The sequence below is a fragment of the Octopus bimaculoides genome, chromosome 1 (genome assembly GCF_046866305.1).
Source record: "Octopus bimaculoides isolate indiv1 chromosome 1, ASM4686630v1, whole genome shotgun sequence".
In the NCBI taxonomy this organism is placed as follows: Eukaryota; Metazoa; Mollusca; class Cephalopoda; order Octopoda; family Octopodidae; genus Octopus; species Octopus bimaculoides.
In genome coordinates this window covers 130,676,564-130,695,519 of record NC_142928.1, presented here as the reverse complement: position 1 = coordinate 130,695,519, position 18,956 = coordinate 130,676,564, and the positions used below count along the sequence as shown (strand labels likewise).

Here is an 18,956-nt window from a genome sequence, read left to right as displayed (position 1 = left end):
CCAGTTGAACACTGGGGTCAAAGTAATTGAGTACCTCCCCCAACGTGTTGTGCGATTGAAATTAGTCAAAAGGATACTACCCTATTCCTAGCAAAACCTACAAGGTATTTACTTATAGGTGGATGACAAAAACAAAAGAAAAACAAGTGATGATATTGTATTCTGTAAACAATGAAAAGTAGCAAAAAGCTATGTTATCAGCGATGAAAGTTATGAGGAAATTTTTAAAAATTTAAAAAGTGCTGGCTGGCAAGTCCCCTCCCCCTCCCATTTTTCCATTTGCCGTCTCGTTGGCTGGCAGGCATGGTTGGAGAAGGAAAAATAGGGTAGAAGAAGCCAACTAATAATGCAGTCTACATGGAAAAATATATAGTAAATGTTATTGGTTTCACAACTAGCTACTATACTCAAGTATTGAAAACATCTTGCCAAGACATTAAGGACAAGGATGGAAGGAAGAAAAAAAACAACATTTTAACAATTTATAATTAATTGAGAACTCAAAAAAGATGATAGCAAATGATATGATGATTTATACATCTTAATGAAATGCCAACTAAATTAGCCAGAAATGTGCTAAACAGTACACTCTGTTCATAAGAGATTTTGCCAGAAATCATGACTCTGGTGCTACAGCTTCCTTCTCTTCAGTTTCTGTTTTTGATTTCTTAGATGGGCTGACATTGTCCCTTATGAAGTCATCTGGGCTCTTTTGCGTGGGCTGATCACATCGTCTTCGTTCTCTTTCTCATCATTTTCTTTGTTATTTGTCTCTTCTTTGTTATCATTACAATCCTCAACTCCAGATTCAGATTTGTCATTCGACTCAGAGTCATCCAGCTGTTCAGAACTGTTTACTTTGTCGGAATCATCTTTACCGTCTTTTTTATCTCCAGTCTTGTCATCTTAAGCATTCTTTTCGCTCTCCACTTCAGGATTTGGCCGTTTGTCTTTAGTGGCTGCCTGCATGTGGTCATGATTCTAGTGGTCCATTCACTAACTAATGGTAGCTTTCTCTAACTCAAGTTGTCACTAACTAACTTTTGCTTGAGGGTTCTTGCTTTTATAACTATCCAGAAGGATAGACATATCATTGAGAACAATGGATTTTGTTGGAGGCCTGTGATATCTTAATTCTAGCTTTGGGGAAGTAGAAGAGGTTAGAAGGGTCAAGTGGTGAAGACATTATTTCGGCCTAGCTAAGGCATCTGGCAAATGTAAACTGTCACAGAAAACTATTGTTCTACCATGAGAAAAGTTCTGTTGAAGCTTGGAGGAGAAATAAGCATCATACCAGCAAAAAGCAATGCATGGGTACATATCCTATAAGCTCGAGGGCAACAACAGCATTGACAAGAGGAGTAATCTCTCCTGGGCCTGCAATAGATACATTATATCCCACCTAGAAAGATATTCCTTCGCTATTCAGGAACAGGAAATAGCTACTAAATACTTGATAAACAAGGACAAAAATACCACCAAATCTCCATGTTGTGATAAAAAATGTTGGCTCTGCTATACCAGTGTGGAAGATATTACCCACATCATCAGCAGCTGCTCCCAAAAGTCTATGAGATACTACCTGCCCTTGAGGCATGATATAGTTACAAAGACTATTTATAATGCTATCTACAGGAAGGACTGCTCTGATGTATACATCAAAGGCATATCAGAACCAGCAGGTATTCACACCTTTAAAAACAAGGAATACTGGTGGAACACCCCAATAAAAACATCAATTCGGTGCAAACATAACAGACTTGATATTGTTCAGTGGGACAGGGAAAAAAAGTCTTGCACTGAATGTACAATCAAAAGTCCAGGAAAAAGAGAACATTTATGGTGAATTATTGCAAAACTTATAGCTCTTGTACCTTGATTATGAATTCTCATTTGTACCTATTATTATGAATGCATTAAGTAATGTACCAACAAATTCACACAAAAACCTAAAAATACTCAATTTCACAGAGGAAGAGCAAAAGAAACTGATAGAGGATTCTCCAAATCCGATTTATTAATGGCACAGTGAAGATTTGTAAGACATTCCAAAGATTCTCCATTTGAGATTCTTATATGAATTGATGCACACACTTGGGGGTATGCACTGACAGTTCAATCAACTCCACCACATATTTACAAACACCAGGAACTCTTTTAACTAAAAAACTCTCGTCAATTTGTTAGCAGCCGGCTTGAACTCTCTCAAGAATTTAAATAAAACTCAAAGAAAAATCATCCCCCACACACACAGTAATTTGAGACAGAGAAGAGAAACTGTGTACAGTTGTGGAACTCAGCTGGCCAATTTATGTGTTAACATAGAGCTAAAGATCAGCAAAAAAGAAAATACCTATGCTGAACTATTGAGGAATCTACAGCTACTCCATCTAGATTACAAGTTTAGGTTTATACCTGTAATTATTCAGGCACTGGAATATGTAACACACTGCCTAAATACCAATCTCGAGAAATTCGGTTTCTCAAAACCAAGAAGGAGAAAGCTGATTCAAAGACTACAGATCCAATCCATCACTGGAACTGTAAAAATCTGTGAAACTTTCCAGAAGTTTATCATTTAAGTATGTATGTGCATGTCTGGACATGCAACCATATGCATGAGAATACATACATAAAACTAAACATAGAAATCTGAACACACACACACCCTGTTGATGTTGAAATTCCAGTGAAAGGGCCTTGGATCTAGGTTAGAAACTAACTTTTTCTCTATTGGCAAGAAATGTTGAAATATAACTGAATAATGGTATACATAATGCCAAGAAAGGGCTAAATAAAATTGAAAAATATACTAGTTCTCGTGCCAAGTAGTAGATTCAAAATTTTACTACTTAATAGGCAACAATGTTAAGTATTTGCAGATGTTAGTAGTGTTCATGTTTCCCTACTCTATAAGGCACGCTAATTAACGAATATATTTCATTAATGAATGACGTCAGATTTTATGAAGTTTCCAGATTTTTGTCAACATTAATATTAATACACTTCTTCCACTTCAGAAATAATTTGGTGTTAGAGGTAAATACAAAGAAGTCATGCATCTAAGGAAAAGATTTTCACAAATGACTTATTAAGCGTTACACCGATAACAACCGGATGTCTGCTAACAAAAATCGTACATATCAAACAGTTGCAACTTGTATGAATTTTTCAATGAATTGCGTAAGTAAACAGAAGATAGAAGCAACGAGCGGCATGTAGCAATAGGATATAGATTATGTACTTCATCATCAACACCAGCATGGCACGTGTCAGTTTTCATTGGAGTGCAGCAGTAAACTTCAATAATGACCGCTCAGCTGTTTGTTTTCTCTCAACAATCCAGCAGTGATAATGGTTTGACATTGTTTATTTGTATTGATATTACATGCTGTCTGAGGTTCAAATAACATCCACCCGGGCGGTTTTATTTCCATTTGATGTTATTGTTCCAGTTACTATTCATTTCTGGGAAGTTAGCCACAAACGCTTCCTCTTACAAACCAACACATTTTTTTCTGGGCAGGTCATATTTTGTTTTGTATCAACTGCATCTGCCGCTAATATTATACGGGTAGTAACTAAGAACTTTTAAAGTTAACTTTCGAGCAATTTTTGAATAAACTTAGATACCAGGGAGCACATGATTCAATTTTACGACTTTTATAAACTTTTTAGTAACCAGAATACAAATTTATAGGTCATTTTTGATATTAGTAAAGATATTTACTAACATCAAGGCACAAAAATCAACACGAAGTAGAGAATCTAAACCAGAGGAGAGACAATTTAAAGGGAACAACGACTGATTGCAAATTGCACACTTGTCACAATCAAATTCGCAGGTGCTGTTTTTACAAAGATACGAGACTTAAAAATGTCTAAATTAGCTATGAAAATGTAAAAAAAATAACAAATTAGAATTACATCAAAGTAATGAAATCGAATCAATCATTTGAAGAAAAGCAACAAATATATGTCCAAATGATAAAAATATTTAATTTTCTAAAGAAATAAGTTAAAGGCAAAATGTTATATTTTTATAATTCTTGCTGCTCGTCGTAGGTAATGTTTTGTTTTTTACATAACTTAAAAAAGTAAGTTAATTATAAATCGGGATTTTAAAAAAGATTAAAGTACCTGCACAATTTGATTCTGTGCTAAAATCTGCCAAATAAGACATTAAAAAAAAAGCTACTTCTTAGCATTTACTGCGTTTTTTTTTTCAACACCGATATTTTACTGGTATACTATTTAATTTTAGAGGAAAAGCAATGCTAAACCCTGTATTATTTAAACAGATTATTGAATTCGATACCTCATAAGCTAGTGCATGTCTTTATCTTTCTAATATCTGTCTTTGTTCCCCCTCCTCCTCTTGAATAGCAGATGCTGTCTAAAAGAGTGTTGGGCATTCTGTTGTGTCAAAGGATAGAAAATTACTTGAAATAATGTTTTAATAGATATAATGATCTAATAGTCTTATATATGTATAAAAGTATTAGTTCTGTATTTATCATTGAAACCAATTAAGAATAGTCTATAGATTTGAAAGTTTAACATGTTTATCTAAAGTTAAGTTTATATTCTTTTATAGGAGAATATTTGTGATTCTCATCAATGTCAGTGGAAGAATATACTGAATAATGAAATCTTAAAATTCAAACCTGGATTTCTCATATTAACAGGAACCTATTTCTCCAGTTTCAGTATCAGTAGATTCAGCTATGAGTAAAAAATTTTCTTGTGAGATATGTAATGAAAGCTTTTCACAGTACACCATGCTAGAAGAACACAGTGAACAACATAATGATAAGAAATCCTATAAATGTGTTTACTGTGACAAGTCCTTCCCATCATCTTTGAAGCTTAGCAAACATATTGACAATGAAGAAGTGCGGACAAAGTCATTGAAGTGTTCCTTCTGTTATCTGACATTTTCAGAACCAACATGTCTTACCATTCACATGTTGACACATACTGATGAAAAGCTGTATAAATGTGATTTTTGCACTGAACGATTTACAACAGCCACCAGTGCCAAACTTCATGAGGGACTTCATCTGACTGACAAGCCTCACAAGTGTGGACTATGTTACAGGTCTTATGCTGATGCAAGTCAATTAGCTAAACATTTCAAAGTTCATACAGGTGTGTAACAACTGCATTCTAATTCAACAGAAAAAATATTTTTGTTAATAGAATAATAGTAAACTAGGGATACTAGAACATCTCTTGTACCATGAAATGCTCTAGTGTCCCATCACAATCATCAATTATATTTTTTCCAGCTACTCCCACCCATCTTTGTATAATGCAGGGTGGTTTTGTATCTCTTCAATAGTAAGACACCTGGGATCCCCCCCCCCCCCCCCATCACACTTTAGCCTCTCAACAACTGCCATAGAACCATCACTCCTCCTCCATTTAATTGAGGAGGGCTTTTGAAAACTTTTTTCTTCCTTGTCCTTTTCTTGTCTTGCATATTCCTTTATGACCTCACTAGTGTTAGTAGCATGAAAAAAAAAACATCCAGTACACACTTCTTTCTCCACTGACACTCTCATGCTAGCTATTATAATAAAGATATACATTCTTCTTTGTTTGTTTTTATGTCTGTTTTTCCATGCTAGTATGGGTTAGATGAACATCTTAGCAAGGAATTGTTTTACAGACAAATACCCTTTCTGTTACTAACCCTTACCTGTTTCTCAAGTAAGGGGTCTCTTATTTCACATGACTTTAAAGGCACAAAGCCAGTGCATGATTTGTTAACTGGAGAAATAACATCACTACTTCAATTTTTAGAGAAGAAATATAAACGAGCACAAAGACACTCATGTGCCTACCAAGTCCACTCATAAGGCTTTGATCAACCTGAGTCTGTAATAGAAGACACTTGCCCAGGGTGTGGCACAGAAGAACTGAATCCAGAATCAAGTGGTTGGGAAGTGAACTTGTTAACCACACAGCCATTACGAAGTTCATACACACACACATACGATCTAGCATGTATATATGGGACTACATTTCTTCATGTGTCAGCTTCCTGTTTAACAAAATATCTACCTGTGAATAATTTTTCCTTTCCTCTTCCTCACAGGCTAGTTATTTCATCAGTCACTTTTAGAGAGTGATAAAAGGAGCAGTTTCAGTTACATAAATACATGTACAGCACTTAGCAGTATTATTATTAGCTTTATTATGTTGGTCATATTTCTAAGTAGAAATCAGTTACAAGACTACTATTATGCTTCATTAAGTCAAAATAGGTCAAAATGTGTAGATTTTATGTTATATAACCTAAGCAATATGTTTCATATAAAATAATCATTATCATCATTTAACATCTGTTTTCCATGCTGGCAGGGTTAGATGGTCTGACAGGGGCTGGCCAGCTGAAGAGCTGCCTGGGCTCCATATCAGTTTTGGCATGGTTTCTATGGCTGGATGCACTTCCTAATGCCAACCACATTACAGAATGTATCGGGTGCTTTTATGCAGCACTAGTACAGGTGCCTTTTTATGTGGAAATGGTACAAGTGCTCTTTACATGGTACCAGCACTCATGAACCCACAAGATTAGGATTGCTCAGCTGAAGAGGGATGCAGGAGACACGCCTGTATGCAAAGACAACCAAGATTTTATTTAGCTTGATGTGTCTTCTCAAGCATAGCAAACTTCCAGAAGTCTCGGTCTCTTGTCATCCTGTCTGTGAGGCTCAATGCCTGAAGATCTTTTTTCATGACTTCGTCCCATATCTTCCTGGGTCCACTCCTTCCACACATTACCTCCACAGTTAGAGATTGGCACTTTTTGAGAAATATTTCTTTGAATATCTTATTTAAGACTTTTGTGATAGTTACTTTATAAATTAACAAAAGCATGCTTTTTTTCATTTTGGGACTTGGTAAATGGTTTGATCTAACAGTGTATTGAAACGCATCAAAATACCAATTGAAGACATGCATCATCATAATTTCTTTTATTTTTCCATGTTGGCATGTACTGGATAGGGTTCTCAGCATTTTCCCACCTATTGAAGTCCTTCATCATCTAACACAACCAGCAACAGAAAAAAAATCTACCAGTCTTTGCTGTTGATGCGTATAATACAGAGCAACAGAAAACACCTCCACCAGTCTTTGTTCTCATATATGTTATACATTATATTTTCTTTTGTGTTGTAATTACATATTAAGAATCAAAGTCTTTCATTGTATATTTATCACGGGATGGCTGATATTTTAACCCATTGTATTTCTTTTTATAAAAGCAGCAAATATTTGTATTAGAATATTTTATTGAAGAGAAATTTGTGGTGATGTTGATGATTTAAATTGTTGTTCTTTTTTTTTTAATATAGGTATAAAACCCTATAAATGTGATTATTGTGATCGTACATTTTCAAAATCCAACAAACGGACTATTCATATGAGATCTCATACTGGTGAACGACCCTATAAATGTGCATACTGTAACAAAGGATTTGCAGATTCAGATAAGCTGAACATACATATTCGTACACACACAGGTGAAAAACCATACGTGTGTGAATATTGTCAACGTGCATTCACACGTTCTGACAAACGCAATCAACACACACGTAATGTACACAAATGGGAACTGGCTGCAAAGTTTAGTTATCGACCTAACCAAGGACTTCAACTACTGAAAACTGCCAGCAGTGAACTTCCCTGTAATGAGAGTAACTTTCAACTGCCTGATTCAGTACCAAATCAACTTTCTCAGCAGGATCATTCTGCTCAAGTTGGTAAGCAGATAATCAAATCTCAGTCACAAGACAATGACTTTTTTCAAATATTACTGACTGATCAAAATCAGAATAGTTCCAAATATTCTAATCAGCAGCAAATAGTAACTTCGTCTTTATCTCAAACATCAACATTTTCTCACACATCTGTACTGAACTCTATCACAGCTGATAAGCTCAATTCCAGTATTTCATCAGAAAGATAAACTTATCTCCTTTTGTAAGTGTACAGAAATATAGAAACCATTCACTCTGCTTATACACAAAGACTAAGATAAAAATATTTAAGTTCTCAATGTTTTTATCAAAACCATTTATTTCATCTTCATTTAAACATTTGTTTTATAATCTGGATCAAGAGATAATATACTTGTTTCTCTAGATTTAAGTTGGTGAGGGTAATTTAACTTGTGAATAAGATGCTAGCCTTTTGTAGTGTAGTATTAAGATACAGTTCTAGTATGATTGGAAGTGCATTGACGAACCTCTAAATTACTGCATCTAACATTCAGTCTCTATTTTCTAATTGGTCTAAGTAATTGCTTTATTCATCTCAAAAGAATAAATGGGTTGTTCTACATAAAATACGAGCCAAAATATCAACCTTGAACCTTGTTAACAATTATTAATCCTAATATATACTCTTACCTCAGTGGCTACTAGGTCTAAATCATAATTATTTTATATATATCAGATCGGTGAAGATACAGGATGACATTATACATAAATACAAAAGCTTAGTATCTTCAGACTGTTTTTGTTAACTATATTCTATATGTTAGAGAAGTAGGATGCAATACAGATTAAATACTAGCTGAAGATTCATTGATAATGGAAAAACAGCTTTTGGTTTGTTGTCTATTGCAAACTGAAAATATTGAGTTAAAACTGCTGACGTGTCAGAGATGAGGCAAATACTTCATATCTTTGTTCTTTTAACAGATCTGATATGCTTTTCCATCCATTGGTCATCCTAATTCCCAGAAGGTTTATTTATTTTACTACTAGATAGACTTCTGGTTGTTATCTAATCCTATGTCAGCTCTGACTGAATACACTAATAATCAAAGGAGTTTTGGCTGTGAGCATCCTATTTTTTTCTTTTCAGACAGTATATTTAGGACTTCAGTATGTCTTGCCTTTCTAAAAGTGGGGTGTGATGAGGGAAATTTAGCTACTATTTCTTGCATGTTTAGCACGGTTGCCTAAAAATTCAAACTAATGTTAATATGAACATATATTCTTTGGGTCAAGTTTATCTGTATCTCCTATTATCAGAAATCACATTAAAATATTTAAACTATTTTTGGTTTAATTATTGTTTTGAGAAGGGTGATGTATTGTTATGTACAACATGATAAATTCATATTACATACTAGAACAAAATGTCTTATGCTGGGTTTCTGAATTTTTTTCACAACACACACAAATATTACTTGTTTGGTAATTTTAGTTCAAGTGAGTTCTAATCACCCCTGTTCTGACTTCTTGCATCCAAACTGGTTGCCATCAATTCACATTTCACAGCAGTTCTTTATTCTGTTCTCAACATAACTATTCAATAGTAGTCATTAAGTCATCAAACTCACTGAGCCATGACAGGTTGCTTTGATTGTTAATGCATTGTACCGTAGAGTTAGTATCCACTAACAATTTTCTTGGTTTAATCATGTTTAATGTCAATCTTAATTTATGCTTTTCTTCCTGGTTTCAAACAAATTTTTAAAAAATTTGAGACCACCTTGACATAGCAATTCTAATGGTATATGCATCTAACATGATTGAGTGCAAAAAATATGATATACATGCACTTGATTTTTTTTAAAGTACAAAAATAAATATAATTTCATGCACCTAAGAAAATAAAATCTATAAAACTCATACTATACATTTGTATAATCACTGCATATGGTTTTTCTTGTATATAGTTAGATGAGAAAATATTTTTACAATGAGTAAAACATGACATTCTATAATCAATAATATCTCTGTTATTTCTTAATTTATTACTCTTCAAAATGGTGATATTCTCTTACTGGTTTTAGTTGTAAGACTGCAGCCATGCTGGGACACTGCCTTCAAGTACTTATTTTATCATTATCCATTTATTGAACTGCTGAGTTCAGGACATAGAGGGGTGCAAACGAACATATACTTATATGAAGGGTTCTCATCTTTCAAATTTCACTTTCAAAGTATTGATCAAACCAAGACTATAGTAGAAGCCACTTGCCCAAAGTGTTGTGTAGCATGATCAAACCTGGAATTATGTGGTGTCAAAGTGAATGCCATTAATTACTTTGTGAATCAAATCCATGAACTGTTTCAAATCATAGATCCAATCATTTGACTTACAGTATAAATGCTTGAGATATATGAATGTTATATCTTTTCTTCGTCACTTTTTTATGAATGACACATCTTTTCTAAACAGCCATGTAACTTATCTGGCTTTCTATAATACTCAGCAGCAGAAGTATATGTTGTAAGAATGAGTTTCAATATTTTTAATAAACTCCTTTTAAGGAAGTTATCAATATACATTATTGTTTGTGATATTTAACTTTTTCTAGCTTACTGAATTTTCAATTAACAAGATATTTAAAAAAAAAGTAAATATATGTGTCTGATAACCAGAAATGTCATTGTCATCTGCTTACTGACTACATTAAAGCATGGTAATATACTGGTTATTGTTTTCCACCCGTCTGTCATATTTAACCCTTTTGTTACCATATTTCTGTCAGCATATACTACCTTTGCTTCAATTAACTTTTGAAAGAATAGACAATATAGTAAAATAACTTTCTCATTATTAAGCTGAAGTCTGGAACAAATTTGCATAAAATTTCAATAATTTAGATACATTAAACTGTAAGTTTATATCATAGAACCTTAGGCAGTCTCAGGCGGGTTGGTATTGAAAGGATTAAGTGCTCTTAGTTGATCAATTGACTTCATTACTTATTTCTTATTTTATTGATTTCCAATTAGCTTTTTTGATGCAACACTTTTTTAACTGGCAATGCTGTCAAAGACACTCAAATATGCATGATGGGTTTCTGTAGTGTTTTCATCTACCAAATTTGAGTCATAAAGCTATGGGTCAACCCAAACCAAAACTATAGTAGAAAATAGTGATGGAAATTTAAACCTGCCTGATATAATATGGATATATGATAATTTGGTCTTTGCATTCAGCATGACCAGATAATATGGTAGACATGACAATGATATGAATGTATAGAGCACAGATTTATGATAAGTTATTAATAATAGCCATTTCTTACACATATATGAGTTGGATAAAAGATAATGGCGAGTACTTCAACCAGTAGCATATTATCATCATCATCATTTAACGTCTGTTTTTGATGCTGGCGGTTTGACCAGAGCTGGCAAACCAGAGAGCTTCACCAGGTTCCAGTCTGATTGGACATGGTTTCAATGGCTGGATGCTCTTCCCAATGCTGACCACTTTACTGTGTGTGCTGGGTGCTTTTATGTGACACCAGCACGGGTTCTTTTTATGTGGCACCTGTATAGAACTCTTGCAGGCCAAACCTCTTCACCAGGGGCAGTGGCCTTAATACTTCTACTCTGGAGTATGAGTCTTTTTGACCAAATGTTGATTAGGATGCATAACACTTGTAGAGTTAAATAAAAGACTAAGCCCACAGGAGATAAAAGCTATGAACTGTTAAAGAAAAAAGAGAAAGAAAAAAAGTAAGCAATTCTTGTGGACATAGCAGCAAAGGCTAAGAACAAATCTTATCTTTTACTTGTTTCAATCATTTGATTGCAGCCATGCTGGCACACCACCTGAAAGAATTTTAGTCGAACAAATCAACGTCATTTTTTTTCTTAAGTCTAGTACTTATTCTATGGGTTCTTTTGCTGAACCAGTAAGTTACAGGGATGTAAACACACCAACACCAGTTGTCAAGTGGTGGTGGGGGACAAACAAAGACACACTCACATGACAGGCTTCTTTCAGCTTCTGTCTATCAAATCCACTCACAAGGCTTTGGTCAACCAAAAGCTATAGTAGAAGGCACTTGCTGAAGGTGCCACGCAGTGAGACTGAACTTGAAGTGGTTGGGAAGCAAGCTTCTTATCACACAGCCATGCCTGCATCTATGGAGAAGAAATTTTTTGTAAACCAGGACAAAATTCATTACATTGCAAAAAAAACCCCATGTAAGTCAATAATGAAATAATGACAATCATGTCTGAATTAGAGATACAGTTAGTAAAGCCTGCCATGATATTTATTAACTTGAGTCTTAAAGACATAAGAACCTCAGGTACAAGCTGAATATGATGGGACCCATTGAGATATCCACATACTAATAAAACAATTTTCTATCTCTGCTAAGTCTGGTATTCACAGAATCTGTTACATTAAAAAAATTGGAACAATGCAAAAGTATATTTAAAAAAATATATTTTATTAATCAAAACCAAATAATCAGAAAAATTAAATAAAGCAATTTCTTATGAAATATAATCAAAATCTTCTGGAATGCCAAACTGTTTGTCAATTATGCGATCTTCAAATGCAAACTTTCTTTTAATCCAAGATTTTGTTGAAAATATATTGTCTGGAAAAAAAAAGTATTAAATAAAAACAAACACACACACACAATGTGTATATAAGTATTTTCACTTTCAGAGACTCCTATGCATGTACATATGAATATATGTGGTTAGGGCAGCGGACTCGCGGTCATAGGATCGTGGTTTCGATTCCCAGACTGGGTGTTGTGAGTGTTTATTGAGTGAAAACACCTAAAGCTCCACAAGGCTCCGGCAGGGATGGTGGCAAACCCTGCTGTACTCTTTCACCACAACTTTCTCTCACTCTTACTTTCTGTTTCTGTTGTGCCTGTAATTCAAAGGGTCAGCCTTGTCACATTGTGTCACGCTGAATATCCCTGAGAACTACGTTAAGGGTACACGTGTCTGTGGAGTGCTCAGCCACTCGCACGTTAATTTCACGAGCAGGCTGTTCCGTTGATCGGATCAACTGGAACCCTCGACGTCATAAGCGACGGAGTGCCAACAACAATATATATATATAAATATATATATATTTGTATCTGTGCATTTTCATATTTCTTAGTGCCTTAATCTGTGTTCACTGGTTGTAAACAATGGCCTTGTAAGCAAACGATGTCATTTGCTTGCAGCCCACCATGAAAGCATATCTAGGCTTCCTGACATGTTGCATGACCATTGTAAACAAAAAAGGCTTGTTTAACCAGAGTCATTTGTTTCCAATTTTCTGTGTAACCATGCCCAAGCTATTTGTCAGATTGGGAGATTATTACCTTGTATGGAAATAAGCAGGGCTTGGCATCAAGAAGGGCATCTGGCCTTAGAAAACTGTGACTCAACTTGTCAGAACCATGCAACATGGTAACAGATTTTAAGATGATGATGTCGATGATGGTGATATACATAGACTCTATTGTAAATATAATTTTACTTACTTAAACAAATTCTATCATTGTATTTCTTACCTGTCCACCTGTTAATTGTTTCTTTAGCCAATACGACCTGATTCTTTACCCCTTCAATGACATCAGGGTCACATTCTTGGTAGCAGTCAACTTCTGATATCAACCGCTTGTTTTCCTCTTTCTTTTTTTCCAGCTCTTTCAGAATATTGTCACGTTCTTCCTAAGAGAGAGAGAGAAAGAAAATTTTTTCTTATATTTTAATTTGCAATATTTTTAAAACATATATTTAGTTTTTCTGTGCTTGAGAAAATTGTCAAGCCATGCGAAATCATAGTGGTCAGTGCTGGTGACACATAAAAGCACTCATGTTGGCAATACAAAACAGCATCCATGCCAGTGACATGTAAAAGCGCCCATGCCAGTGACACATAAAAGGCACTCACTCATTCTTGAAGTGGTTGGCATTAGGAAGGGCATCCAACTGTGGAAATCAAGTCCAGTTCAGACTGGAACCTGGTGCAGCTCTTCAGCTTACCAGTTCCAGTCAAGCCATCTAACCCATGCCAGCATGAAAAGTGGACATTAAATGATGATAATGTTATTGTCATGAACCACCTAGATGTTCACATTAAAACAAAAATAACCTTAAATCAATATCACAACAGAAACTAATGGTTGTATTCTCAAATTAACGACATGTTGAAGATTTAACACTGATGCAAAATACAAGGCTATGAGATGCACAATGAAGGTTAAAGTTACTGTATAAGACTGAGTCTATATCCTGTGGAATGGTTTAATTAGCAATTCTGCTATGTAAATTAACCAGGTATGTTGTACTTAACTATTAAGGCCAGTGCTGGTGCCACTTAAAAAGCACCCAGTCTACACTGTAAAGTGGTTATCATCTGGAAGGGTATCAAGCTGTAAAAACCATGCCAAAACTGACCTTGCCTGTGTTGGTGCCATGTAAAAAGCACTCTGCAGAGTGGTTGGTGTTAGGAAGCGCGTCAAACCGTCTAACCCATGCCAGTATGGAAGGAGGACAATAAACAATGATGATGTACAGAGATGCATATTATTTCTTTACTAAATAATAAAGTATGCTCTTACAAAAAGTATAATAAAATTTCTGTTACCTTAAAAATCTCTGGCTTTATACTTCTCTAAGAAATCAATGTTTAATGTACAAGATGAATAGTGATTGTGTATAGTTAAAGAACTATGGGTTGAGACTGAAATTTGCTACTGTATTTAATACATGATATTCAAACCATATCATAGTACCTGAGGTAAGGTATGTATCTCTGCTTACTTAGCCTGTTTGAATGACAATAGAATTTACTTCTAATACATAGTTGAATAATTAGCAGGTGGAAATACATTCATATTGTAAAAACAATTGCTCCAAAAGTATATAATTTCCTAAATTTGAAAAAGAAATCATGTAAAACAATAAACTTGCCTAAAAACATTAACAATAAATATCAACACAAATGTCAAATTATATTACATTATCTTCTCTCTTTGTTTTTGATTCAGTCACTAGTTTCTCCAGTAATGCTTTTCTATTGAGAGTGTCTTCAGTTTTTTTATTTAAATCATTGATCTTCTTTTTCATCTGAAATAAAAGGCAGACATTGTTGTTTCATCAGATAAAACTATCAAAGTTGTCTAAGTGTCTTTAAATACTTAGGAATATATGACCATGTGGTTAAGAAACTACATTATTTATAGCAAGCTCATACTGCTGCTACATATAATACCCTTTAGGCAAGAATACTGTTCTGAAAAAGAATGAAGCAAGTAATTTTTTTTATGTGACTTACAGGATGAAAGACAGTAGCCATGACCGTTTTCAGTGCCTCTAAAACTGGTGGGAGGAAAGGAAGAAATAATCCTTAAACAAGAAATCTATGATACACACTACCTGTTTTAAAGTGATTTAAATAAAAACATTTTATCAAAATTTCATGTTAATTTATGTTCTAAATACATGGTATAGCAATGTTATTTTACTAAATTTGTCATTACTTTAAAAATTAATTGAAATAAAAAGCAGCATATTTCAATAGAAATATGGTAACAAAAGTGACAGATTAAATCTGCCACCCAAAGAACTGCAAGAGGAGAAAGTGAAGTTGAAATGTTATGAACGGTTGTATGATAAAGGCTGACCCCCCCCCCCCCCACTCATCTTGATATGATCTAACTTCAGAGGAAAGGGCAATAGACATACTAGCTGAAGACACAGAAGGAGAACATAATTTAACAGTAGTTAAATGCTTGAGTATGATTTTGTGAATATCTATTCTTAATGTTTGTATTGATTGGTTTGAATAATGAATTCAATAAAAATATCAGTGTGAGCATTTAATTATATTTCAATGCATGCAGTTTCCTATCAAAACTTTTGTCTAACAAGAAATATGTTATTAATGTTTTTGGGAAAAGTATGAATGTTAGAACTTTCCATCCTAATATTCTAGGACAGTAAGAATGATATATACAAATTTGATAAACCCAGAGAAAATTGCTGGCTTGTTCCTTAGGCACAATAAAAGACAAGCTCTTTAGTGGTGCCCTAATTAATAAATATTAATTACTTATTGTTGTACAAAGGTCTGAACTCATTGTGGTCAACAGTCTAATAACTTATAACAGCTGTACTTATTATTTTTTTTTTTTTATGTTAATTTTTGTATGGTTGTTAGAGAAAAAAAAGAGTAAAGCATATTTTTGTGACTACTTGAATAAGCTGGAGAACAGACTCATTAATTGATACGTTATAATGACATCAATGGATAAAAAAAATTAAGGTTTTCAGTGAGATATCAAGCCAGCTTTTCTGTGGTGGAAATTTGAGCATTGTTTAGAGCAGAGCTTCTTAAACTGGGTTGTGCAAGAGAAATTGAAGGGGTATCAGTCCGAGAGGTATGAAATGCAAATTTGATCTCGGCAGGATTTGAACTCAAAATTTAAAGGACCATACTCAATATCCACAACACATTCCATAAAACAACAACAACAATAATAATAGAAAATTTTAAAAAATCCTCACAGTTTGACTTGCTTTGCTAGGGAATGCCCAAAAATAGACAGAAGTTCCAATTTTGTCAGTGTCTACCATTCCATCATCAACAAGGCTTGTTAGAATTTCTTTCACAGACATTGAAGTAATTCCTTTTTCCTTCTGGCAGAGCTTTTCCAACTCCTTTAACTGAAAGAAGTCTTTCTACAAAAGAAACAGCGAAATTAAATTGTTACAACCTTCTCATGCTTTAAAATGAAACTTGAAAAAAAATTACACATCAGTTGAAAGGGCTTGGCAACCTTACTAGTGCTAGTGTCGTGAAAAGAGCAGCCTGTACAGTGGTCGTTAGGAAGGGCATCCCAGCCATTGAAACCATGCCAAAGCAGACACTGGAGTACACTGTAGTCCTTCAACTCATCAAACTATCCAATCCATGCCAGCATGGAAGGCAAACATTAAATTATATCATCTTCCTTGCATATATCCTTTATACTTGCTAGATGTAACTGCTTGCATTTGTTACCGATTCCCTGTAAAATTATTGGCCCTCTATTTCCCTTCATGTATTACCATCAAGCGCCAACTGTCCAAGTATATATTAACCTTACTTTTGAGAAACTTCACCTGTGACTTCTGAATGAAATGTCATATACAGTAAAAAAAAAAAATGAAAACCAAAATGTGCATTCAGTCAACAAAATACTAATATCCAGATGTTTCAAATTTACATTCAATATATTCTAAAAGAAAAAGTTCATCCTCAGAATACTGGCTCTCTGGAATTCTCTCCTTGTACTTGTTTTTCCAGCTGTTTAAGTAAAACGTTAACAGCATTAACTTCATCAGTCTTGGAGGAGTAGTGAAGGTCATAAGTACAACCTTGGCTGAGTAGTTTGCAACCTGCTTTGATACTTATGACAAGATTCTGAAATACTTATGATAATCTATGCCATTTTGTCAAAACTCAAATTAGGAAGTTGATTAAAATATCTTACAATAAAAACTCCATGAGCACATCTCCCCTCTCCACAGCATTTGATGTTCAAGGGAGAGGCAAAGGCTGATATAGCTTGGCATCAATGTTGTCGCAGGCGAACTTAGAATGTGCAGAGCTGTGCCTTCTAAACAGTGTGGCCTTACACAGATGTTAGAAGCTATTATTAATATATTTATTATTTTCCATATTTATTAACAATACAGTTGGGTTACTGAAGATCACCACATAAACTCTGTTCATTCTCTTCAAGATTCCCTAATTGCAGTTACAAATTTGTACAATTAAAAACAGAATTTCCTTCAGTCAGAATATAAAGAAATTACAGATAAATGCAATGGAAAAACACAATCTTACTTTATTCCAAATTAAGATAAGTAAGGATTAACAGGTAATTTTTATTTCATAGCATATACATACAGTATTTTATGGCATACATATATTTCCAGACATTATTTACATTTGACGGATATTTGTCCTCATCTTGTTTGTTGTAAGCAAGATGAGGACAAATATCCGTCAAATGTAAATAATGTACATAATTCCTCGTCTCTTAAATATAGAACTGTATTTCCAGATATATTAAACATTTAAAAATATTCTTTATTTATGAATTTAGCAATACTGAAAAAAAATTAAGACTTTAGAAAAACATTACCTTTTCAAAGAAGAATTCCATCATTCGACTTCTCTTTTCTTCAACACTCAGCCCTCTCTTTTTAGACTATATAATAGCAATAATAATATTACTGATATTAAAAACAACAACCCCCCGCCCCCCCAAAAAACAACTCAAGGTTACTTCAATGTATACAACACTTGGTTCACTTTCCACTCACATCAAATGTTGTTCAACATTCATACCACTAAGCCATGAGGGTGTTTCTGTTTTGTGGGGCGGAAGTCTTGCCGCGATGTAAAGTCAAATAATACTTATTTTGAGGAGTGCGTTTTAATATATTTCTGTTTTCTACAGACAGATTTATCTGCAAATGTGCTACTCTAAATATTTGATCAAAAAATGTTAATATATTGTCTCTGAAATCATTTATAAAGTAGAGAGACATACACATTTAATAAATGCAGTGCTGTCCTTTGCTGGAATTTTTCGGTGCAGTTTTGTACCGATTTGCTTTGCCTTACTCAAAGTTACAATTATGAATATATAGACATTTAAAACTTTTTAATTGAGTATATACTATAGCGTTAAAGTCGGCAGTGGTGAATACATAGTTGGGACAACAAAATGTAAAATTTAAGCGACAATAGTAAAACACTGCTACACATATTCTACTTGTGAGTGTTATCTCGATAGATATGACAGGAATTGTTTTCAATAGTTCCTTCTTTTATAAATTTTTATAAGACCGGCTGAGAATTAACTTTAGATTTAAGTTTTGATGTTCCTCCACTGTTGAATTGATGTCAGACATTATATTACAAGTATTGGGCTTTCACAAACTACAGCCTCTAATAGCAACTGAAACAGGAGATGCTCAGAAATTGAAAATAAAAGGAAAAGATAATAACAGGGAACACATACCATTCTTAATACAGTTTTTCAAATGTCAAATATCGCGCCTTTTTAAATAATTTCAAAATTCGCACCATGTATTACATTTACCGTGTTCCCAGAGGGATGTCTCACAGTCGATTTTCAAACGGTATTTTAAAATAGCAGCAATTAA

General features: G+C 34.0%; 2 protein-coding genes and 1 pseudogene across 4 annotated transcripts; 1 reads left to right on the top strand and 2 right to left on the bottom strand.

Annotated features, from left to right (window-relative positions):
* Window positions 1–472: 472 nt before the first annotated feature.
* LOC149137725 (uncharacterized) lies at window positions 473–969 on the bottom strand (annotated as a pseudogene).
* A 2,133-nt stretch (window positions 970–3,102) lies between these two features.
* On the top strand, window positions 3,103–10,316 carry LOC106878191 (uncharacterized). 2 transcript variants are annotated; one of them, XM_014927347.3, is made up of 3 exons: window positions 3,103–3,183; window positions 4,598–5,151; window positions 7,368–10,316. In XM_014927347.3, the coding sequence occupies exons 2-3, from the start codon at window positions 4,728–4,730 to the stop codon at window positions 7,979–7,981; spliced, it is 1,038 nt and encodes a 345-aa protein (XP_014782833.1). In that variant the 5' UTR covers window positions 3,103–3,183; window positions 4,598–4,727; the 3' UTR covers window positions 7,982–10,316. The 2 variants fall into 2 exon arrangements, with proteins under 2 accessions (XP_014782833.1, XP_014782826.1); XM_014927340.3 differs by having other exon boundaries at window positions 3,103–3,357.
* A 1,889-nt stretch (window positions 10,317–12,205) lies between these two features.
* Window positions 12,206–18,950, bottom strand: LOC106878178 (meiotic nuclear division protein 1 homolog). 2 transcript variants are annotated; one of them, XM_014927321.3, is made up of 6 exons: window positions 18,812–18,950; window positions 17,927–17,992; window positions 16,302–16,475; window positions 14,754–14,861; window positions 13,301–13,460; window positions 12,206–12,379 (listed from the first exon to the last, which is right to left on the bottom strand). In XM_014927321.3, the coding sequence occupies exons 1-6, from the start codon at window positions 18,812–18,814 to the stop codon at window positions 12,273–12,275; spliced, it is 618 nt and encodes a 205-aa protein (XP_014782807.1). In that variant the 5' UTR covers window positions 18,815–18,950; the 3' UTR covers window positions 12,206–12,272. The 2 variants fall into 2 exon arrangements, with proteins under 2 accessions (XP_014782807.1, XP_089214370.1); XM_089358244.1 differs by lacking the exon at window positions 17,927–17,992 and having other exon boundaries at window positions 18,812–18,893.
* Window positions 18,951–18,956: the final 6 nt, after the last annotated feature.